A 25,529-nucleotide genomic window follows, 5' to 3' on the forward strand; every position below is an offset into this window, starting at 1 on the left:
GGTGTCATGCAATGTATGTGTTGCATGACATCTGAAAGCTCAAAATGGGCCTGGGCAGGAAGGGGGTGAAAGTGCCTCGTAGGCAAGTGGCTAAGGCTGCTTTTACACTGCTGCATTGAAAAAAGACACACCAAACATGCAACCCAGCTGTGTTTTTGATATTTTTTTTATTTATTTTGACGGGGAACTGCGTTTTTAGTGCCGTTTTCAAAACCGCAGCAAAGATGGAGCATGCAAGAAACTCGCCGCACCCCCAGCACAGCGGTGTTAAGAGTCCCAAAGCATTTAAAGATTGCGTTTTTTCTGCCTTTTTAGCACGGTAAAAACATATCAGCGTGAGCGCAGCCTTGAGGGCCTGTTCACCCGCTCGGTGCCTCCTGAAGAGCGATCCCTCTTCAGTAGGGAATGGGCTCTCGGATGGTATCTGCCAGGAAGCTGTCACTGCGTACCGCCAATCCTAGGCAGTGAGGCATTTCCCGGCCAGCAGCTGCACCAGGGTTGCCACCTTTTCTTCAAGCGGTAAAACTGCAGTTCATCCCCCTGCGCTGTCTCTGTATGTTACTGAGCAGAGTGTTTGAACATTTGGCCTTTGCTTAGTAGCCCGGTCGCACTACAAGGACTTCTGTTGTGTAGACTCAGGTGCTAGGGAACTGTAACCCTTTACGCCACGCCCAATATGCTGCGTTATGTGGCCACGCCCCTTTATAAAGGTATAAAGCGCAGAGGAATGTCTGAAAGCAGGTTTACCTCACCTGGAGAGGTCTCCCCACTTCCTGTTGGTTGTAGAGGACAGGAAGTGATGGGAACACAGCAAGGACCATGAAACCCCATTCTACTCTCCACACAATAGAATAAAGTGGTGGCATTAGAATGAGATTAATTTCCAGTCATAGCTGGGAGCAGCTGCTGCAACCAACCTCCAGCAGCGCCCTATTGAAGAGCATTGTGTGTATCTCAGTGTCAGCTTATCTCTGGGCTCTCAGTCACACAATGAGTAAGGAGAAAGCCCACACTCACCCAGAGGAAGGGGCAATCAGTGTCCACATTGTCCGCGCCAGCCAATCAGTGCGCCCGTGAGCCCCAGTCAGCGCGAGCTGCTCTCTATCCCGCACCGTGATTGGCTGAGACGATGTTACATTGAATCGGTCCCAGAGTCGCCCCGCAATGCAGAGCAGCGGAGGACAGGCACGGTGATCGGGGCATGTGTGTGTGCCCGGCAGAGGAGTCCTACCACCATCACCATGGCCAGCTTCGCCTTAACCATCGTCAGACAGTAAGTAGATCCTCCACCCCTATGTTATGTACACCAGGCGGCTGTCTGTCTGCAGATCTGCAGGAGACAAAGGTCACCAATGAGACAGAGAGGATCAATCACTGGGGGCCACACACCTCCCAATGGATCCTGTCTGGGGGGGGGGGCACACACCTCCCAATGGATCCTGTCTGGGGGGGGTCACACACCTCCCAATGGATCCTGTCTGGGGGGGTCACACACCTCCCAATGGATCCTGTCTGGGGGGGGGGGGGGGTCACACACCTCCCACTGGATCCTGTCTGGGGGGGGGGGGGGTCACACACCTTCCACTGGATCCTGTCTGGGGGGGGGGGGGTCACACACCTCCCACTGGATCCTGTCTGGGGGGGGGGGTCACACACCTCCCACTGGATCCTGTCTGGGGGGGGGTCACACACCTCCCAATGGATCCTGTCTGGGGGGGGGCACACACCTCCCAATGGATCCTGTCTGGGGGGGAGGGGGGTCACACACCTCCCACTGGATCCTGTCTGGGGGGGGGGGGTCACACACCTTCCACTGGATCCTGTCTGGGGGGGGGGGGGGGGGTCACACACCTCCCACTGGATCCTGTCTGGGGGGGGGGGGGTCACACACCTCCCACTGGATCCTGTCTGGGGGGGGGGGTCACACACCTCCCAATGGATCCTGTCTGGGGGGGGGCACACACCCTCCCAATGGATCCTGTCTGGGGGGGAGGGGGGGTCACACACCTCCCACTGGATCCTGTCTGGGGGGGGGGGGTCACACACCTTCCACTGGATCCTGTCTGGGGGGGGGGGTCACACACCTCCCACTGGATCCTGTCTGGGGGGGGGGGGGGGTCACACACCTCCCAATGGATCCTGTCTGGGGGGGGGGGCACACACCTCCTACTGGATCCTGTCTGTGGGGGGGTCACACACATCCTACTGGATCCTGTCTGTGGGGGGGTCACACACATCCTACTGGATCCTGTCTGTGGGGGGGTCACACACATCCTACTGGATCCTGTCTGTGGGGGGGTCACACACATCCCACTGGATCCTGTCTGTGGGGGGGTCACACACATCCCACTGGATCCTGTCTGTGGGGGGGTCACACACATCCCACTGGATCCTGTCTGTGGGGGGGTCACACACATCCCACTGGATCCTGTCTGTGGGGGGGGTCACACACATCCCACTGGATCCTGTCTGTGGGGGGGTCACACACATCCCACTGGATCCTGTCTGTGGGGGGGTCACACACATCCCACTGGATCCTGTCTGGGGGGGCACACACCTCCCACTGGATCCTGTCTGGGGGGGGCACACACCTCCCACTGGATCCTGTCTGGGGGGGGGGGCACACACCTCCCACTGGATCCTGTCTGGGGGGGGGGGCACACACCTCCCACTGGATCCTGTCTGGGGGGGGGGGCACACACCTCCCACTGGATCCTGTCTGGGGGGGGGGGGCACACACCTCCCACTGGATCCTGTCTGGGGGGGGGGGGCACACACCTCCCACTGGATCCTGTCTGGGGGGGGGGGGGGCACACACCTCCCACTGGATCCTGTCTGGGGGGGGGGGGGGGCACACACCTCCCAATGGATCCTGTCTGGGGGGGGGGGGGGGCACACACCTCCCACTGGATCCTGTCTGGGGGGGAGGGGGGTCACACACCTCCCACTGGATCCTGTCTGGGGGGGGGGGGGGGCACCCCCCCCCCACTGGATCCTGTCTGGGGGGGGGGGCACACACCTCCCACTGGATCCTGTCTGGGGGGGGGGGCACACACCTCCCACTGGATCCTGTCTGGGGGGGGGCACACACCTCCCACTGGATCCTGTCTGGGGGGGGGCACACACCTCCCACTGGATCCTGTCTGGGGGGGGGGCACACACCTCCCACTGGATCCTGTCTGGGGGGGGGCACACACCTCCCACTGGATCCTGTCTGGGGGGGGGGCACACACCTCCCACTGGATCCTGTCTGGGGGGGGGGGCACACACCTCCCACTGGATCCTGTCTGGGGGGGGGGCACACACCTCCCACTGGATCCTGTCTGGGGGGGAGGGTCACACACCTCCCACTGGATCCTGTCTGGGGGGGGAGGGTCACACACCTCCCACTGGATCCTGTCGGGGGGGAGGGGGACACACACCTCCCACTGGATCCTGCCTGGTTACAATATCAAGAGACAAAGAAAACCAGAGACAATCTACAAGTATTATCATTCAGTGTTTTACTTATGAATGTGGATCAATAGCCGCCTGTATCTGTCATAGAAAGGGGGGGGGGGGGATTGAAAATTAAAATCAAACCCCCAAAAATTTGGGACCGTTGGCAGTGGCCACACCTTAAAATGCTCTGTTTTATTGAGACATGGTGCCCTGCATCAGCACATGGCACTGTTTACATTTTTTCTATAACTTTATTGAGAATGTGCAGCGCCATCCAACACACTGGAAAATTTTGGCGTGACCGCATTTCTCCACTCCGCGCATCACACTGGTATTGCGGTGTGAAAAGGACGCATAGAAGACAATTGCATTCTATTTTCTCTTGTCATTGCACCATTTATCTAAACCCTGTTTGTCAACACGCCCTTGTGCGTTGGTGCACATTGCGCTAAAAATGACGCTGTCATGACGAGTCATCCATTCAGTAACAGTTTTGCTAAGAAACGCGGATTGCGTTTCCTTCTTCCGTTTAGTTCTGTTCCTTTTACATCTGCTTCCAGAACAAAAATAGAGACTTGTCCCGTTTAACCCCTTCCTGCCGGCGTTCTGCCGAAAACGCCAACTCGCCAAAATCTCTAACCACGTCACTCCCGGTGACTTTGCAGCACCAATAATTGGAGATTTGGATGAGTTGGCTGTTTTTTACAGAACAGCTGCGTATACACTACGGTACACCATCTAATCAGTAGACATTGTTAGTCTGCTCGATACTAACCAACAAAATGGCCGCCTCCAAGGCGACGACACCTTTTTTTTCACTCCTTACCCAGTGTTCTGTGAAAACAGCCAACTCGTCGATCTCCAATTATTGCTGCTGGAATGTCATGTGTTGGCATTTAGGGTTCTAGATGTCGGTGTTCTATCGAGAAATGCCCTCTGATGGGTCTGCACATGCGCAGTACGCAACGTCACTGCAGCTGATATGTTGATCAGCTGACGTGATGTAAAGAACGGCGCATGCACAGATCATCGGAGGCAGTATCTGACGATCTGCTAAGCGACAAGAGAATTGAATTGTCCGATTCTGCCTCACTTTTGCGGGGCGGGTTTTGGCTGTATTGAACAGTGTGTTTTCTGTCTCTTGCACGGCGGCTTTGGTGTGTTAAACGGTGGGCTTTGGCTGTGTCTAAGGGCGGGTTAAAACGCACCCACAACGTGCCCAGCAATAGCGAGGCAGAATCTGATAATTACATTCTCCCTCAGCGCTTAGCAGATCATCGGATACTGCCTCCGATGATCTGCGCATGCACCGTGTTGATGTCACGCCAGCTGATCAACATATAAGCTGGAGTGATGTTGCATACTGCGCATGCGCAGACCCATCAAAGGCATTTTTTTGGCGGAGGGCATTTCTCAATAGAACACCGGGAGGGGGGTATTCGGGTCATGTGACCGCTGTGATTGGCCGTCACATGATTGCCCATTGCAAATGTGCATTGGGAGCTATCCGGTCCCCGAAGGTGACTGTGCTGGGCGCCTGCTCTCACCACAGAGATTTTACATAGGGCTGCAAATATGTGTACCTCCAGCGGGAAGAGGTTAAAAGGAGGGACCTGAACGGATGCCGATGTAAATGGATGATCATCAGTTTACCTCCATTTGCCTATGAGAATGTATTGCTGTCTGTCCTTAATCCATCAATGGATGGATGAAAAACGGACAGGTGGAACACTGATGCGAAAGGGTCCTTAAAGTGGACGTAAACACGATTCATGAAATTTGAGCTGGGCACTCTTCTGTATCTGCAGTGTTTTCTTATCTCTCTCCAGAGCACTATGTCCCGTGGCTTTCTCCTGCTCTATCGTCATTCTATTATCGGCATGATAACTTCTGACAAGTTCTCTCACATATGATAAAACCAGCCTGAATTTTGGGTGGGTGCTATAAATAGATTGACAGAAAGCTGCTTTACTCACAGGACAGCTCTGAAAGTCTCTGCCTATCTGGCGTGGGGGATGGTGCCTTTCCTCCATTCAGCTGTCTCCAAGTGTAACCTAACACTACACTACACTGCTACTGCTGAATGAGGAAGTGAAAATTCTAACATGATCTGCACTTTCTAAACCGTATATAAAGCTGAAGACAGCAGATATACATGTAAAACCTATGTAGGGAGATTTGTTACATCTCTGTGTATCATCTGAGGCTGTTCATGTCACTGGGTATATGTGAGGGTTTACATTTACTTTAAGTGAAGATTCTCAACTCCTTTAGCACATCATCACACCATCCTCGCCTCTCCGGCGGCCTGTTTCTCCTAGCACTGCTGACTCTTCCTGTAGTGTTGGCTGCCTGAGTGCAGGCTCTAAGGCTGGCCAGAGATGAGCCTTTATTTCCCCATCCACACGCTTGATACGGATGGGGAATCCTCCCCTCTGTCTTTGTATTCTGACTGCGGGGAGACTTGCCTGCTGTCAGAACTCGCTGATCAGCGCTGCCGGCTATAGCTTGCAGTGCTGATTGAGTGGAAATTTTCCAACAGGCTGGTTGAACAGAAGTCGATTGTTAGATCAACCACAGTTCCAATACATGGATCAAAATTCAGCCAGTCCCTGCTGAACCAGCCACAATTCGGTCTATGTATGGCCGGCTATATTCCTTTCTATGACCTCTGTCACTGCTGGGAACACAGAGTTCTGAGGCAAGTATAATATTTCTTCTACTATATCTGTCACCCTGGGAGGATTCTTTTTTCATCGCCCCCATCATCATGAAATGAAATGTCATGCTTGCTGGGGAAGGGAGCAGAGTTGGCCAGCAGAGGGCAGACAGCAGTAGCTGTATGTATGTTTCTGATTTTATGCATAGAGACTGAACCTAGCATATCAATCCACCCAAAGTGCACGGGCTCAGAGACAAGATTTCTTGTAGAGTTGCCAACATTTGAATTTAAAACAACCCCCCAGCATTGGTGTTCAGTGTTGTTTTTATTACCAGAGCACACACTTACATGCTGTCTGGTACTACACTTCTACTGTCAGGTGGCGATCGCTCTGTAGCAATAAATAACACGTGCCCAAAACGCTTGTCAAACGCTCTGTGTAGAGCTCATAGGTCCATAACTAAAAGGTGAAGTGGCAGAAAAAGGGGTGGCAGGAGATCTGCAACTTAAAAATGAAGTGGTAGTGGTGGATCTGCAAATAACTCTGACCACAAGCAGAAGATAAAGACCAGGCCAGTAGTGGGTCCAACAAGAGACCGCAGAACAAATGCAAAGATCTGCAGCTCCTGATATATTCAGATCAGTTACATGTAGATCTCTCTGCCTGACAGTTATGGCTTCTTTTGGTGATGGAATGTTGAGGGCACACTGCATGCTGTCAGCGGCTGCACCAGGGCACCCTCTAATTCAGGGATATGCAATTAGCGGACCTCCAGCTGTTAAAAAACTACAAGTCCCATCATGCCTCTCCCTATGGGTGTCATCCTTTTGGCTGTCAGAGTCTTGCTATGCCTCATGGAACTTGTAGTTCTGCAACAGCTGGAGGTCCGCTAATTACATATACCTGCTCTAAGTGGTGGTATCCGATGTGCAGGGGCACAAGGTCTTTTCTGTAGGGCATCTGAGGACTTTATTTAGCCATCATACCTCTCCTATACAAGCTGGCCAATGGCCAGCGGCTTTTACTCTTGTAGGTAAATAACATAGAGCATTTTGCAGCCTATGAGGGAACTAGTCAGAAAATTATGCGTGTTCTCCAGAATGGACTGCAAAATGTGTATTGTAATAAAGATAAAAGGTCGCCCTTGGGACTTTAAATGAGGTGGTCACAGTTTGGCACTGAGTAACAAAAATAGTAACAGTATAGATTTTTTTATTAAAATAGATGTACATACATGAATAGTATAGCATGGTAGCTCAGCCAATGGATTTGCACATAATAAAATTGATAAAATGCAGTATATACAAATGCACGCATCAGAGAACCCGACGCACGTTTCGCAAGATCATTGCTCGCTCATCAGGGGTGGATGCAGATGGAATGTATCTAAAATAGATAAAGAGATGTGTCACAGTGGTAAATGCACGAACAATGGCAGAATGGGCCAGAACGAACTGGCCCAGAACGAACTGGCCCAATACTTACCAATGAACGAAGCCAGTGTCTCCATTGCTGAACCCCCAAATGTGACAAATAACATAGAGCATTTTGCAGCCTATGAGGGAACTAGTCCGAAAATGATGTGTGTTCTCCAGAATAGACTGCAAAATGTGTATTGTATACTATTTTTGTTTTATCCACTACTTGTGTGTTTATCTGTGGAATGTTCAGCTATGCATAATAACAAACTCTCTCTCATCCATGCAGTGGGGAAACACGCTACAACAAAGAAAAACTACTGCAAGGTAGGATATTTTATTTTATTTTTTTTACTTTTTTTTTCCAGCAAACAAGGGTTAACAAATACCCGTCACCAGTGCCCAAATAGCAAAGTAACTTTTCCATCAGATACTAAGTACCACCCAGTGCCAATCTAAAGGTCCCCTCTTTCAAAAGGCTGTTGAAGGACACCCCTTGAGATCTGTGACCTGCGGTATACAAGGGTCTGCATTGAAACACATCCAATGCCACATCTTCCATTGTGAGGCAACTCGCAACAGTTTGCTGAGGCTCCACATGGCATATAATGGAGACGGACCTCAGTTGTATCTTTTGTAATAGTCAAAATCTGAGTACTCAAGGCACCTTGGTTTCAGGGTCTTCCAGGTTGCCCTTTAGCAGCACTTATGTCTGTCTGTGAAGGTTTTCATTGAGCCAGGCTGTGGTATAACTAGAGGTACTCACATTTCACTGGTTTAGTAATGTTGAAGTCCTTTTATCATCTAAGTCAGTGGTTCTCAACCTGGGGGCCGAATGACAATTTGCCAGGGGTCACCGAATCTTGTGCTGTTCCTAAAGCCCGCACCGCTCTCCCAGCCTTTCGGCGGCCGCCCAGCAGGGCTGTCCCTGGAGCCCACGGCCGCTCGCTCAGCCTCTTTGCAGCCGCCCATTCAGTTCACGGCATGGCTGGGGGGGCAGAGACTAGAGGTGAGTTGACTGGTGAGGAATGTGAAGTGGAAGGGGCTGGAGGAGACCCTATCTCCTGATTTCTGCATAGGTGTCACTGCTGCGAGACTCCACAAAGTCAGAGACAGTGAAGCCGGAGACACAGTGAGTAACACTACCTGTGATTATAGTTGCCATTAAAAGTCTCCACTGCAGTTCTCATATCAGCAGATGACCTTGATCAAGAGCACCTAAGTTGGCTGTTCAGAACCCCCCCCCAGCACTGTCACTCATCCACTGCCCCCCCCCAGCACTGTCACTCATCCACCCCCCCCCAGCACTGTCACTCATCCACCCCCCCCCCCAGCACTGCCACTCATCCACACTCACTCCCCCAGCACTGCCACTCATCCACACTCCCCCCCCCCCCCCAGCACTGCCACTCATTCACACTCCCCCCCCCCAGCACTGCCACTCATTCACACTCCCCCCCCCCCCCAGCACTGCCACTCATTCACACTCCCCCCCCCCCCCCCCAGCACTGCCACTCATCCACACTCCCCCCCCCCCCAGCACTGCCACTCATCCACACTCCCCCAGCACTGCCACTCATCCATACTCCCCCCCCCCCCCCCCCCCCCCCCAGCACTGCCACTCATCCTCACTCCGTCCCACCCCCCAGCACTGCCACTCAACCACACTCCCCCCCCCCCCCCCCCCAGCACTGCCACTCATCCTCACTCCGTCCCACCCCCCCAGCACTGCCACTCAACCACACTCCCCCCCCCCCCCCCCCAGCACTGCCACTCATCCACACTCCCATTCCCCCCCCCCCCCCAGCACTGCCACTCATCCACACTCCCCAAGCACTGCCACTCATCCACACTCGTCCCCCCCCCCCCCCCCCCCCAGCACTGCCACTCATCCACACTCGTCCCCGTCCCCCCCAGCACTGCCACTCATCCATACTCGTCCCCCAACCCCCCCCCCGCCAGCACTGCAACTCATCCACCCCCCCCGCCAGCACTGCCACTCATCCAACCACCCACCCCCCCGCCAGCAGTGCCACTCATCCCACCCCCCCCCCGGCCAGCAGTGCCACTCATCCACACTCCCCACCAGCACTGCCATTCACCCCACCCCTCCCGCCAGCACTGCCACTCATCCCATTCTCCCCACCAAGGATTAAGAGAGGGAATAAATATAGAGAATACATGGAAGGGAGAGGAAAAGAGGGGGAGGAACAAAGAAAAAGGGAGAGAAAGAACAAGAAAGACATCTAGAGAGGGATGGGGATAACAAACAGGAAATTAGGATAGAGAGAGATAAAAGGGAAAGAAAGGAGAACAAAGAGAAAGAGTGGTACATCCTGGAATAAGCTGTGTGGTATAATGATCCACAGCAACCCAACAAAATTGCATTTTTTTTATAAATCACTGAAATGTGATGACTGATTTTAGGATAGACTACTGTCGTTTATATATTGCTTTGCTTTATTACATTAGCCCATATGTCATGTCTACAGGTCAGGGTGTGGATGCGCCTCTCTCTGAAATTGGCTTCAAGCAAGCCGAAGCTGCTGGCAGATTCCTTAGCGGTGTGAAATTTACTCATGTCTTCTCCAGTGACTTGGTTCGGGCAAAGCAGGTGAGTTAATTCCTCGATTTTATTCAATGTCTCCTGTGGTCTTGCAAATATTTTACAACCTTTTCTACGTTGTGATATAATGTAAAAGACCTATGGATTTAGCTTAAAATTTTATTGTGCATTTGCATGATTGTGCTGTAACGTGATGTAGAAATGTATTAAACTACCTTTTCGGTTCCCTGCTTAACTCAGACTTTATAGATGTATTTTCTGACAAACCTGGCAGGAGCTCTGGGAGGAAGAGCTGAACTACTGAGCCATTGCTGGGAACATTGAGGATGATTTGCTCCATAGTGCCTGCACATACAGAGAGCAGCAAGAGCTTGCTTTAAAGTAGAAATACACTCAATCAAATGGCAAGCATACATCAATACAGACAAGTGAAAACAATACTCCCACTAAGTCATTGTATGTATAGATTTATGTACTTCTCTTTCTTGTGCAGCTTTCTGTATGAAAGTCCATAGTCGGGTATTCGTTGTGCTCACAAAGCATTAGGCGGCACATAACCTCAGTCTCTGGTTCTAATGAAACGTCTATCAATAAGACATGCATGGCTCATTCGCCAACTGGTAAACTGCGTTAAAAGTGCTTTGACTTTGCCTGTATCCCATCAATCACGGGGCATAAAGATTGTGAGGGGGCTTAGTGGCATAGTGAGTTGCATGGTGACGCTGATAATGGCCAGCAGTTTTAAAGGTGGATTGTTTGAATATTGGTGCACAAACAGAATAAAAAACTTTGCCCTATACATTTATCAAGGTACATGTGTTTTATTGCTATTTAGGGTCCAATTAGTACAACTAGTACCACTTTAAAGGCTAATTTGCCCCTTCCTGACCAACGACACCACAAAACAACTTATTCTGGTTGTTTCCCACCTCGACAACTGCAACTTCCTTCTAACTGACCTACCTTTACACAAGCTATCCCCCTTCAGTCTATTCTAAATGCTGCTGCTATACTTGTACACTTTACTAACCAATCTGTGACTGCTGCCCCTCTCTACCAATCTCTTCACGGACTTCCCCCTACCGTACAAAATACTGACCACAACATACAAGGCCATCCACAGCATTGCCCCCAGCTACATCACCAATCTTATCTGCAGATATCACCCAAATCGTCCCCTACGCTCCTCCCAAGACCTCCTGCTCTCTAGCTCCCTTTATACCTCCTCCCTTGCTTGCCGACAGAGCTTCTCACATCCTCTGGAACTCCCTGCCCCAATATATCTGGTCAGCCCCTGCCTTAGGCGATCCCTGAAAACTCACTTATTCAGGGAAGCCTACTCCACCTAAGAACTGTAACCGTGCCACCTCCATCAGATAACCCTCCGCAGCCTTTAACTTTTTGTACCACCCTTCCCTTTAGATTAGAAGCTCCATGAGCAGGGCCCTCCTATTCATTCTGTCTTGAGCCATATTGTAATTGCACTGATGCCCCCTCTACATTGCAAAGTGCTGCACAAACTGTTGGTGCTTTGCAAATCCTGTATGATTTTTTTTTTTTAGTTTTTTTTTTTTTTTTTTTTTTTGCTCTCCTTTTTTCTTTTCCTTCTATTTCTTTCCCTCCCTGATTTGATTTATCTATTTACAGTTATGTTTTCTGCGCTTAGACACTGCCCTGACGGGTCAGTATTTGGCGCATTATAAATCTATTAAATCAATCAATCAATCAATGATAATGATAATTAATCCACCTTTTGCAAAAAAAAATAACAACAAATGCACCCATATTGATTAAAAAGAAAATGTTTTATCTCTTTGCATTGGAGCATACAAAGCATTGCAGCTGTGATCACCAGATCTTGGGTGCAGTGCAAAAGCTTCTGCAGACTATTCCTTCAGCCCTTTAGGTATGAGGCTAAAGAAAATGCAGTGACATTGAGACCTTTGGGGGAAGATGGGACATGTAGTGTTTTTTTCATTTATAGATCTCTGTGGAAGGATGATATGGGGGTGTGGGCAGAGCCGTGCATAATGGCGTCAAATGAAAAAAACTTCACAGGATGCTGCGGGAAGAAGGACCATTCAGATTCGGGGGTGGGTGGGGGGGTGCACCCTAATTTAAGGCGTGACATGAAACATGGTTGGAAAGGTATACCTTGCTTTTAGGTCATCTGGCCACATTCACTTTAGGCTGTTCATAGACTTTAGGCCTCGTACACACGACAGAGTTTCTCGGCAGAATTCAGCGAGAAACTCGGTCAGAGCCGGATTCTGCCGAGAAACTCTGTCGTGTGTACACTTTCAGCCCGATGGAGCCGCCGAGGAACTCGTCGAGAAAATAGATAACATGTTCTCTATTTTCTCGTTGTTCTATGGGAGAACTCGGCCCGCCGAGCTCCTCGGCGGCTTCAGGGCTGAACTCGCCGAGGAACTCGATGTGTTTGGCACGTCGAGTTCCTCGGCCGTGTGTCCGAGTCCTTAGACATTGGTTAGTTGGTGCGCACATTCCCTGATGTCTCCTGTGCCATTTTAAACCTGGAGTGCAAACTCTTCTGTTTAGGGCAGTGTAGAAGGAGTTGTACCCAGGGCGCCCGATAGAGACTGCTGTGAATCCCAAGAACAGATATAAAGGGCCAGATTGTCAAAAGAGATACGCCGTCGTATCTATGCGCCTGATTCTTAGAATCAGTTACGCATAGATTTCCCTTAGATCCGACAGGATCGTAACTGCATATTTACGCTGGTCGCTAGGGGCGTGTACGCTGATTTACGCGTCAAAATATGTAAATCGGCTAGATACGTGAATTCACGAACGTACGCCTGGCTGACGCAGTACAGTTACGCCGTTTACGTTAGGCTTTTCCCGGCATAAAGTTACCCCTGCTATATGGTGGCGTAAGTGCGGCGTACCATTGTTAAGTATGGCCGTCGTTCCCGCGACGAAATTTGAAAATTTTACGTCGTTTGCGTAATTCGTCCGTGAATGGGGCTGGATGTCATTTACGTTCACGTCAAAACCAATATGTCCTTGCGGCGTATTAGGAGCAATGCACACTGGGAGATTTCCACGGACGGATTTCTGTGACGTCGGGTCACAGAATATTAACATAAAACACGCCCCCTGTCCCACATTTGAATTAGGCGGGCTTACGCCGGCCGATTTACGCTACGCCGCCGCAACTTACGGAGCAAGTGCTTTGAGAATACAGCACTTGCCCGTCTAAGTTGCGGAGGCGTAACGTAAATCTGATACGTTACGCCCGCGCAAAGATACGTGGATGTACGAGAATCTGGCCCATAGACTGTCATGTGCGGCCACATAGACCGATCTAATAAAAAAAACTACAGATTAAGGGGCTGCTGTCCAATGTCTAGACTGCAGGGTCCTGGCGTGGAAATACACTTTCTTAGCAGGTGGCGCATGCCGCAAGGCATAAAATACCCTTGATAATGACAAGGTTAACTTTCACTGCTTACTGGGCATTCAAGTAAAGGGAAGAAAATGATAAACAAGCAAAAACAGTCTCCCAGAAATAGAAGCATTTCTCCCGACCTGTCTCCAAGGCAACCAATGTCTTTCTCCCTCCTTCCGCCAGTTTGTCGGCACCCCTCCTTCCTGAACTTGCCAGCTGAGAATATTGTAAACTCACCGAGGGCAAATCTCTGCTGTCAGACAGCATTTGGTGTTATTGGATCGCTTGTCAGAATCCACCTAAAACTGAAGGATCAATCCTCGGTGCAAAGTAAATAATTTCTTACCCTTCAGTGGACATTTAAAGGGACCCTGTCAGGACAAAATTGTTAGGAGCGCGGAGCCCTCGTGTCCGAGTGAGAGCTGGAGGTGTGTGTCTGTGTAAATCCAGGAAGTGAACAGGCAGCAGCTGCAGATGCCCACAGGTAAAATGGCTGAAGCCAGGCTTAGTGGAGGGAGATTTATTGCCTCCACCCTTATGCCGCGTACACACCATCACTTTATGTGATGAAAAAAGACGTTTTTAAAAACATCACTTTAATTGACTGTGTGTGGGGGAAAATGTGGTTTTATGTCTTCTAAAAAACGACCAAAAAAAAATTGAAGCATGCTTCAATTTTATGTGTTGTTTTTCAAAACGTCAACATTTACTTCACAGAAATTGACCGTGTGTAGTAAAAAACGTCGTTTAAAACGACGTTTTTTCACCCGCGCATGCCCAGAAGCTAGTTATGAAGCGAGCTTCAATGGAAAACGTGGTGAGAACGTAACCTCGCTTTGCTATAACATTGTGAGAAAAACGATGGTGTGTAGGCAACTTCGTCTTTGAAAATTGAAGTTTCAAAAACGTCATTTTTTTACTTCACAGAAAATGTCGTTTTTTTCCATCACATAAAGTGATGGTGTGTACGCGGCATGAAACTTTCACTTTATTGTGTAAAACTGTTTTATGATTAGTAATGTACTAATACATTAAATTGAATTGCAAAGATTTATAATATTATTAGAACAGTATTAATTTTTACTTTGTCTCACAGACGGCCTGTACCATCATGAAGAATAACCTGCACAGCGAGGGCATTGAAATTAAATATGACCCCAGACTACGGGAGAGGGTGAGCTCTTTCAACTTGTCCTGAGATGTATATGGAGGGGGAACTGCAACTAAATTGTGCGCAACCACTTAGGAGTCTGCATTGAAGGGTCTCAAACCAGACTGCTTAAATATTTGATTTATAGAATAGATTTTCTATAACCATTTCAGTACAGGGCACTTTCACCCGCTTCCTGCCCAGGACAATTTTCAAATTTCAGCACTGTTGCACTTGAATTGAATGACAACTGCGCGGTCACACTGTACCCAAACAACATTTTTATAATTTGAGACAGACAGAACTTTTTTTGGGTGGTATTTAATCACTGTTGGATTCTTTATTTTTTGCTAAGCAAACAAAAAAAAGACTGAACATTTTGCAAAGAAGTCATTTTTCTTCACTGATTGGCGACGCTAATAGGCGGCGCTAATAATCGGGGCATTGATGACCAGTGCCCTGGTTATCGGTGTAAACCATGTTCTGACAGGCTTGCCGGTTGTCAGCTCTTCTTTCCTCACACAGGCACAGCATGTGAGGAAAGGACTGCTGATAACCAGCAAGTCTGTTTAAATATGATCAGCCATTTACCGTGATCTGTGATCAGCTGTGTTCAAAGGACACAGCGATCAGATCATGCCTGATGCACGCATAGGGGATGGGGTTCTGGGACCTAGACAACAGCGCTGTTGTTCATCTATAACGAGGTCGGCAAGTGGTTAACCCCTTAAGGACCGCCTCGCTCCAATTTATGTCGGCAGAATGGCACGGCTCAATCACCTACAGGTACGTTGCCCTTTAAGAGCCCAGCCTTGGATCGCGGGACCCGATCCCGCAATCGGGTCACAGAACTGAAGAACGGGGAAGAGGTAACCTTTCCCTTTCTTCCCAGTGTGAGTGTCACTGCTCATCTGATTCCTGTCACACGCCAAGCCACCCCCCCCCCCCACTCTGTAGTAATCACTCCCTAGGAAACACTTAACCCTCTCACTGCCCCTACAGGTTAACCCCTTCACTGCCAGTGTAATTTTCACAGTAATCGGTGCATTTTTATAGCACTGATCGCTGTAAAAATGACAATGGTCCTAAAATGGTGACAAAAGTGTCTGATGTGTCCGCCATAATGTCGCAGTCACGATAAAAATCGCTGATCGCCGCCATTACTAGTGTAAAAAAAATATTAATTAAAATGCCATAAAACTAGCCACTATTTTGTAGACGCTATAACTTTTGCGCAAACCAATCAATATACGCTTATTTCGATATTTTTGGTAAAAATGTAGAAGAATACGTATCGGACTAAACTGAGGAAAAAATTTAAATATTTAAATATTTTTGGGGGATATTTATTATAGCAAAAAGTAAATAATATCGAATTTTTTCAAAATTGTTGCTCTATTTTTGTTTATAGCGCAAAGAATAGAAACCGCAGAGGTGATCAAATACCACCAAAAGGATGCCAATTTTGTTTGGGAGCCACGTCGCACGACCGCGCAATTGTCAGTTAAAGCGACGCAGTGCCGAATCGCTAAAAGTGGCCTGGTCCTTAAGCCTTAACAAAATGGTCCGGGGCTTAAGTGGTTAAAGGAAAACGGCTGTGGTGTTAGTCAATTTTACTTTTTTTTTTTTTCCCCCTCTCTCCCTTTCTCCCTCCCTTGATGCAGTGCACGACAAAGGGTTTCTAGAGCACTATGGGTTACCTAAAGAGACCACATAGCTGTTATCTACTTTCTCCTTCTCATTGGATCTTAGAAAAGCTGTCACTACCTGTTGGCTAAATAGAAGACTACATAATATTTATACGTTGTATTTTGTGTTTTCCTGACTGAAAGAAAGATATTTTTCAAAATGTGATGATATAATCCTGATCATATTTAGAAAACAATTGTACAGCCCGTGTTTTTTTTTTTTTTTTTTTTAAAGAAGTATAACATTTGCTGTTTTTATCTGTTTTAGAAATATGGTATAGCAGAGGGAAGACCTCTAGGTGAGCTGAAAACTATGGCAAAGAAGTCAGGGGAGCAGTGTCCTTCATACACCCCTCCAGGGGGAGAGACCTTGGACCAGGTAACATTTCATATATTTCTGAACGTGCCACAACAAGATCTAGTCCAAATTTTTTTTTTTTGTATTATTTCAAGTATAATTGGCGTCTCAAATGCAATGGGTTTCGAGGGTCAAACGTCACCCCCCCCCCCCTCTCATCAGTGGCTACAACATGACCTAAAATAAAAAATAGTAAGTGATCATAAGAAGGATGACTAAAGACATTTTTAATAATAGTAGTTACAAAGATTTACTTGTTTGAACTATAATTATAAAATCAGTTTGAACTATAATTATAAAATCAGTTATTTGATAAGTTGAGTCATATTCACACCCCGATACATTACTAACATTAAGAAATGTTGAAATTATTCAAATAGTTCATAAATTGTTGGAGCATCCTAAGAAGATCAATATACTGTATATGTGAAGCACATTACAGTGGATGTAAACCCTCTCCTATACCCAGTGTAGTGAACAGCCTCAGATGGGATAAAACAAATCTCCATACATGCGTTTTACATGTATATCTGCTGTCTTCAGCTTTCTAGACTCTTTAGAAAGTGCACATGGTGTTAGAAATCTTTCTTCCTGTTCCGACAGTGGGTGGGGAGTCTGGGCACACACTGTGTGTGAGCTAATTGGAGGAAACACACACACACACACACACCCTCCTCCGCAGAGGAACGAATAAACTTGCAGAGCTGTACTGTGAATAGACAAGCTCTCTGGTTATCCTATTTACCTCCCCAACACAAATTTCCAGCTGCTTTTCTCTCCTGTGTCATAAGTTATGCTAATAACAGAGGAACAGAGCAGCAGAAAGACATGGGACTTAGGGCTTTGGAGAGAAAGATACGTAAACACTACAGATCTATGTGCTCAGGTCAGATTTCATGAATGGGGTTTACAACCACTTTAATGATCATAATAATAATTCGAAAAAGAAGTCAGGTAATATTAAAGCCTAACGCCACGTTTAGTGGGCCTTTTAAATAGTTTGTTTGGGCCAAGTTGGTCCAAACAAACATTTTACTACACTAACGGGCGCACTTGATGGGTGCGCTGTAATAACTGTACGTAGCCTCAGCTACACACAGTATACAGCGCTGTGTTCCAGAAGCGGGACATGGACTTCCCATGCCTCACTCAAGGAACAGCATAGAGTCGGGGCAGAGAGCTACTCGGGCAGAGATTGTGATGCTTGCCTCTTCGCCTCAGCCAATCAGAGGAACTTTGTATTCATTCATAAAATACAAAACTTCCCTTGAATGGCCAAGCAGCGTTTGGTCTGACTCAATTTTGTTTCTTTGAGTGGGATGGGAAGTTCATGTCTTTCTCCTGGAACACAGCGCTGTATACTGTATATAGCTGAGGCTACTTACAATTAATACAACGTGCCCAGCAAGTTCTGTAAAGTGTAGTAAATGGTTTGCTTGGGACATTGAACATGGAGTTTGGCTTTAATTGAGAGTGAAGTGCTATCAAAGTGCTCATTATAAGTAGGGTTGTCCCAATATTGGTACCGATACCAAGCATTTCCCTGAGTACTTGTACTCGGGGCAAATGCTCTGATGCTTCACCCGATACCTGGGCAGTTAGGGATGATTGGTGTGGGGAGTTATAAGCACCGATCTCCCTGTATAGATTTCCATACAGCCTGATGGCTTCTCCCCACACCCCCCCCCCCCCCTTTCATCTGCTTTAGTGAAATCTATACAGTGGTGATTGGTGCTTGTAACTACCCCCAAAGCCGCAACGATCACAGCTGACTGTCCCTGATCATTGACTCTGTCCATTCATATAACTGAAACATCGTAACCTGTGTTTACGATGCTTATGTTTATGAATGGAGAGGGGCCTCTGTCTCCTGTTCATTCAATTTTAGTGCAGCTGAGGCTGCTGAGAAAGGGACTGGGGAATCTGTATCCTCAGTCCCTTTCTCTGTCTCAAAGGAGAGATGTCAGAGGTCTGTTAAGACCCCTGATATCTCACAAAGCCCCCCAACAGGGCTAAAAAAAAAAAATGCAATAAATCATAAAAAAAAAAAATGAATTGTAAAAAATAAATAAAAATTTAAATAAAAAAAAACAGACACCATCCACTCCCCGTAAAAAAAATAAAAAAAAATAAAAAAAAAAAAAGCATTGTAAAAAAAATAACCAAAATTTGCAGATAAAAATTGAAAAAAAAAAACTGACATGTGCCCCTGTCAGATAATGGAAAATGATACCATAGAGTGGCAAAATGTAGTCCTATGGAAACAATGTTGGCAAATGAGGGTATGTTTACCTTGGAGGAATAGTAGTACATACTGTAAGGACTCAAGACATGCTGGGATTTTCTGGATGAGAGGGAAGAATGGGATTCCACTGAGCATTAAAAACTGCGATCTACTTACCGAAGGTAGTAAAAAAGCACAGCAATATTCTGCAGCTGGTGAGAGAAACAACCAGTTTATGCTGCTGACATTCTGTGTTTAAAAATATATAAGGGGAGATTGAAATAATCACTTTGGAAAGTAAACATACTCCTTTAGTAAACCAACCCTAGTCATTTGAAGGCAGATAATTAGCCTGGCAGAAGGAGATGTAAAGACTATGGCCCAGATTCTCAAAGGACTTGCAACGGCGCAGCGCCATGTACGCCGTCGTAAGTCCTAATCTGACCCGTCGTATCTATGCGTCTGATTCTTAGAATCAGTTACGCATAGATATCCATTAGATCCGACAGGCGTAAGTCTCTTACGCCGTCGGATCTAAACTGCATTTTTTTTTTTGACCGCGCTTCCGTCGAATTCCGTGTCGAGTATGCAAATTGGCTAGATACGCGAATTCCTGAACGTACGCACGGCCGACGCAGTAAAGTTACGACGTTTACGTTAGGCTTTTTCCGGCGCAAAGTTGCCCCTGCTATATGAGGCGCAGCCAATGTTAAGTATGGCCGTCGTTCCCGCGTCGAAATTTTAAAAAGTCAAGTCGTTTGCGTAAGTCGTCCGTGAATGGGGCTGGACGTCATTTACGTTCACGTCGAAACCAATGACATCCTTGCAACGTCATTTGGAGCAATGCACACTGGGATATTTTACAGACGGCGCATGCGCAGTTCGTTCGATGCGGGGACGCGCTTGATTTAAATGATACACGCCCCCTACCCGCCGAATTTGAATTCCGCCGGGTGATTTACGCTACGCCGCCGCAACTTACGGAGCAAGTGCTTTGAGAATACAGCACTTGCCCGTGTAAGTTGCGGAGGCGTAACGTAAATCAGATGCGTTACGCCCGCACAATTTTGCACGGCTGTCCGCGAATCTGCCCCTAAGTTCTTATGTTGCAGAAAATACCCTCTGCATTTAAGGGGCCCCAACAGATAATTAAATCTGTGCAGCTTTGTAAAATTATTATTAAAGTGATTGTAAAAACAGAAGGTTTTTTTTATCTTTTATGTCATTTATAGGCTTACTATGGGCCATTAAGTGTTGGTGATCCCTCCTCCTAATATAACTAAAAGCAACGTTTTTTTTATTCAGATTGCAGCACTTTTTAAAGGATAAAACAGGGATATGTACATGTATTGCCAGACTTTCTTTAACGATGGTTCTTCTACCCTAATATTACTGTAGTACCGTCTTTTAGTCTTTAGGTGTCACTGTTGTCCTTGTTATCAGGTTTATGGTGGCCATACAGGACATCAGGAGATTGTTGGTTATTTTTGGAGGAGATTTGTGAGAAATACATTCTTGCAATAGTTACTGAATATTTTTTTCATGAAATAATTATTTATCTGACAAAAGTGAGTACACCCCTCACATTTTTGTAAATATTTTATCTTTTCATGTGACAACACTGAAGAAATGACACATTGCTACAATGTAAAGTAGTGAGTGTACAGCTTGTATAACAGTATAAATTTGCTGTCCCCTAAAAATAACTCAACACACAGCCATTAATGTCTAAACCACTGGCAACAAAGGTGAGCACACCCCTAAGTGAAAATGTCCAAATTGGGCTCAAGCTTCACAGGTTGCCACTGGGCCCAATTTGAACATTTTCACTTAGGGGTGTACTCACTTTTGTTGCTAGCGGTTTCGACGTTAATGGCTGTGTGAGTTATTTTGAGTGGAGAGCAAATTGACACCGTTATACAAGCTGTACACTCACTACTTTACATTGTAGCAAAGTGTCATTTCTTCAGTGTTGTCGCATGAAAAGATATAATAAAATATTTACAAAAATGTGAGGGGTGTACTAACTTTTGTCAGATAATTTAAATGTAAACTGGACATTTTGTTGAATTGATTGGTGTGTCTAATGGTGGCCATACAGGGTGCAATAAAACGGAGCAATCAATGTCTATTTCAACAAAACGATTGAATTGGGCGTCAATTGAGCAAGACGGCATGGGTGAGCGATGAGCAGCAGATAATGCTGGCACAGGGCAATCGGTGGCTTTTTTTTTTTTGCCCCCTTTTTACATGCAGACTGATTTGCAAGCGACCCACAGGGGCATTAAAAACACCACCGATGGACCCTGTATGATTGACTTTTTTATATTTTTTATATGCACTCTATCAACTTGGGTCAGTGGAAACCATCACTGTCTGTCACTCATTGCTTGGCTATGCCATTTTGTCCTGCTTGATCAAGACAAACATGGTTTTCTTACCCTCACCAAAGTAGAATTCTGGGCTAAAGCTAAATTAACTTAAAACTGCTTCCACCCCCCTTATAACACTTATTTTAACTACCCCGTGGGGAAAAAGATCTGTATACTTACCTATTCTCGGGTTGGTCCTGTCACGTGATCAGCTCCCTTGTGTCAGCTATTGGCAGTTACTGGAGGGAGAGGAGAGCGCTTGACAATGGCTGGAATGCCCAAGTGGTCATGTCGCCTATGTGCTCACTGTGGGCCATTTGTTGGTGATCCTTTCTCTCAATATAACTAAAAGAAAATGTTTTTTTTTTTCTGATTCATATAGAGCGGTGAGGGGTTAGAACCTCTTAGGTTTTTATTGCTATCTGTGTCCTCACTCTCGAACTATCCTGACCACCATTATCACCAGGAATAAAAGATGAAGATCCAAAATTTTGAGTTGCCACCAGAACAGGAATGGAAGTGAAATCTTCCAACAGGGACACTTGTTCCCATTATGACTAAGGCCTCGTACACACGATAGGTTAACCAGAGGATAACGGTCTGATGGACCGTTTTCATCGGTCCAAACCGATCATGTGTGGGCCCCATAGGTTTTTTTTAACCATAGGTTAAAAAAAAGCCAACTTGCTTCAAATTTAACCGATGGATTCCTAACCGATGGGGAAAAAAAACAATCATTAGTAGGCACGTCCATCGGTTAAAAATCCATGCATGCTCAGAATAAAGTCAACGCATGCTTGGAAGCATTGAACTTCGTTTTCAGCACGTCGTTGTGTTTTACGTCACCGCGTTTTGACACCATCGGTTTTTTGGTGTGTAGGAACGACGGACCATCAGTCAGCTTCATCGGTTAACCGATGGAAAAATCCTTCAGACCGTTCTCATCGGATGGACTGATCGTGTGTACGAGGCTTTAGAGGAGATTTCCTTCACATTAGAGAGAGATCCTCTTACTTCCTGTTGAGTCTACAGGAAGTGCAAGGAAATCTTCCTAATGATACACATGGCAAAAAACTGAAGGCAATTTTAAATTCCACAAAGGCAAAAAGTTTTGGCTTTAGATATGCTTTAAATTCGAACTCCGGGATAAGCAAATATTGTCTAGATAAGAGCCGTGTATTTGAATGAAAGTTATTGTGCCCGGTGTTCAGCTTTTAACTTTATATAGAAGCTAGCTATATTTTAAGTAGCAAAAACCCATGATCTAAGTAAAGTTAATTTTTACATGCAAAATAAAGCAAAAGCTATAAACCATAGTATGCAGTTTCAAAATTCAACTGATCTATGAAATTGGGAATAGGTATAAAGTAGAGGCAACCTGGGGTGCTTGCAACTTTTATGGCCTCATGAGCCTGCCTGCCTATCCTCTCCCACCTCCAGGCAGCCCATCGTAGTGATAGGCCAATAGGAGGGTAAAAGGGAAGCGACAAACTTAACCACTGCCCATAAATGTCAGCGCCTTGCTCTTCACAAATAGCCCAACCTTAGAAAAAGGCAGCGAGAGGTAATAAAAAGCTTCTGCAACTATGTGACCTAGGTACCTGCACTTTACTGTAACAGTAAAACCTTGGATTGCGAGCATAATTAGTTCCGGACAATGCTTGTAAACCAAAACGCTTGCATATCGAAGCACATTTTCCCATAAGAAATAATGGAAACTCGGATGATTCGTTCCACAACCATTTATTCATAGGTCCTTCAGTTTATAGTTTGTATAAAAATATTATAGCAATCCAATGGTTGTGTAACCATAAAATCTCCATCCACAAATGGAAGCCTCCCCAATGGGATTAGAAGCAAAATCCAGCAGGAGCTACAGAGTATAAAAGAGAAGAGAGGCACCTCTAAGTGTAGCAATATGGTTAAATTTAATGAAGATGCAACATTTAGCAACTCACATGGTTAATTATTAAAAGAGACACATCTAAGTATGCAGGCATCCGGGGTAAAGCTGTCCACATAGACCGTCCTCCTCACTGCCAGCTCTCATCGCTAAAGGCTTGAGCCACTCGTGGAAGGGACGACCTCCTTAGCGGTGAGGAGAATGGTCTATGTGGACAGCTTTACCCCGGATGCCTAAATACTTAGATGTGCTTCTTTTTATCATCAACCATGTGAGTTGCTAAATGTTGTACCTTCATTAAATGTAACAATATTACTACACTTAGAGCTAGGGTGCTCAACCTGTGGCCCTCCAGATGTTGCCAAACTACAATTCCCACCATGCCTCAGACTTGATAGTTACAAGCTTAACTCCCAAACTTTCCAATGCCTCGTGGGACTTGTAGTTCTGCAGCAGCTTGAGGACCACAGGTTGAGCACCCATGACTTAGAGGCTCCTCTCCTCTTTTATACTCGGTTGTGACACAACGCTACTCTTGTATCAAGACATTGCTTGTATATCAAGTCAAAATGTGTTTAAAAATGTTGCTTGTCTTGAAAAACGCTCTCAAACCAAGGTTTTACTGTATACCTGTTTGCTTTTTTTCATTCCAGTGATTTTGAAGTAAAACAAAAAAAAAAAATGGAAATTAAATGTGTTCCTATTTTAGAAAACTGACCCTAATGACTATTCTGTCTTGTGCCCTGTCTGTTATGGTAAAAGTACAATTCATTTCTTCACCAGGTTAGAGCCCGTGCCAAAGAATTCTTTGAGTTTCTCTGCCACCTGGTGTTGGACGGAGCAAGTGCCACAGACCAGTCGGGACTCGGTGCTGCGGGCAGAGAAAGGATGGTAAATTTTGACCTTACCCCCTTCGCTAACCAAGATGGCATGCGTACGCCTGAATCCCCCGATAGCAGTGATGTCACGCTGGACGCTAACATCCTATTGGTGAGCCACGGTGCGTACATGAGAAACTGGATCAAGTACTTTGTTGAAGATCTCCTCTTTACATTTCCTCCTGACCTAAAGAAATCGCGAGAACTCTCCGTCAGTCCCAATACGGGAATCAGCCACTTTATTATCAGCCTGAAGCCGGGAGAGATCACTATGCCTGACATACGCTGCATTTGTATCAATCGTCATGATCACCTTGTGGATATTATTGCAGATACCAGCCACTACGTTGTATGATATGTCCAAACTCCATTTTCCTTCACATCCATGTGCCCTGGGGCATGCTGGGAGCCGTAGACTCGCAGCATGGCCAGGTATGCATTCTACTATTGCCTGATGCTTCTATTTAAAAAAAGAAACGAATAACGGTTTTTAATATTTATTCTGTTAGTGTGTACGACCTCTTTTGAGGGCTTCCTTTATTTTTTAACATAAAATAAGAGTTTGGACCTTAAAGAACAGAGCATCACATAAAAAAGTTCAGAAGGACTACTTAAACAGACTCCTTTTACTGTAATTTTCGGGACTGTAATATAGTTTACCTGTCATCTGTACACTATATATATTTTTTGAGGCAGATGAGCAGTATTCAGGAATATATTTCCTGTAGTGTGTCTTCCCTCCCCTCCCCCCAACTTGCAAAACCAGGGCCAAGAGTACCTGGTGGGAGGTGCACAAGCCATAATGCATTTGCAGTGCTGGAAACTTGGTGAACACAGATCACTGCCCTGGCACAGTCTCTGTCAATGAGTGGGGCAGGGTGGGTAGTACCTCATGGGTGGGTACATGAATAAGAGAGCCCTGCAGGGGGCATATTGAAAGATAAATATGGTCTCCCCCATACCTTTCTGTCACTCATGTCCAGAGTAGCAGGTAATAACTGGTATATAAGAAAAGCTACGTGCCCCTGTATAAATTGATTGGCTTTCCCTTTATGGGTAGCTATGCCTGAGCAATATTCATATTTATATATTACAGGTAGTGCAGACACAGCACTTTACATACTGTACATTCACATCAGTCCCTGCCCTCAAGGAGCTTATAATCTAAGGTACTATCTCGCATGCATACATACGGTATATGCACACACATACTAGGGCTAATTTAGACTGGAACCAGTTATTCTACCAGCATGTCTTTGGAAAGAAACTGGTATACCCAGAGGAAACCTACACAAGCACTAGGAGACCATACAAACTATATGTATATAGTATTCTGACTAGGATATGAACTGAGGACCCCGGTGCTGCAGGGCTGGAGTGTCAACCGCTACTGCCTTTGCCGAAATGTATATATGTTTTTTTTCTTATCTCTTGAATAAATAACAGTGAAAATGCT

At 46.4% G+C, this 25,529-nt stretch overlaps 1 protein-coding gene across 1 annotated transcript; it reads left to right on the forward strand.

Moving 5' to 3' along the window:
- The first annotated feature begins 924 nt into the window (after nt 1-924).
- TIGAR (TP53 induced glycolysis regulatory phosphatase) lies at nt 925-25,529 on the forward strand. Its single transcript, XM_040345179.1, has 6 exons — nt 925-1,273; nt 7,812-7,849; nt 10,015-10,136; nt 14,597-14,674; nt 16,607-16,717; nt 23,979-25,529. The coding sequence occupies exons 1-6, from the start codon at nt 1,242-1,244 to the stop codon at nt 24,426-24,428; spliced, it is 831 nt and encodes a 276-aa protein (XP_040201113.1). The 5' UTR covers nt 925-1,241; the 3' UTR covers nt 24,429-25,529.

The sequence above is a fragment of the Rana temporaria genome, chromosome 3, assembly GCF_905171775.1.
Source record: "Rana temporaria chromosome 3, aRanTem1.1, whole genome shotgun sequence".
NCBI classification, from domain to species: domain Eukaryota; kingdom Metazoa; phylum Chordata; class Amphibia; order Anura; family Ranidae; genus Rana; species Rana temporaria.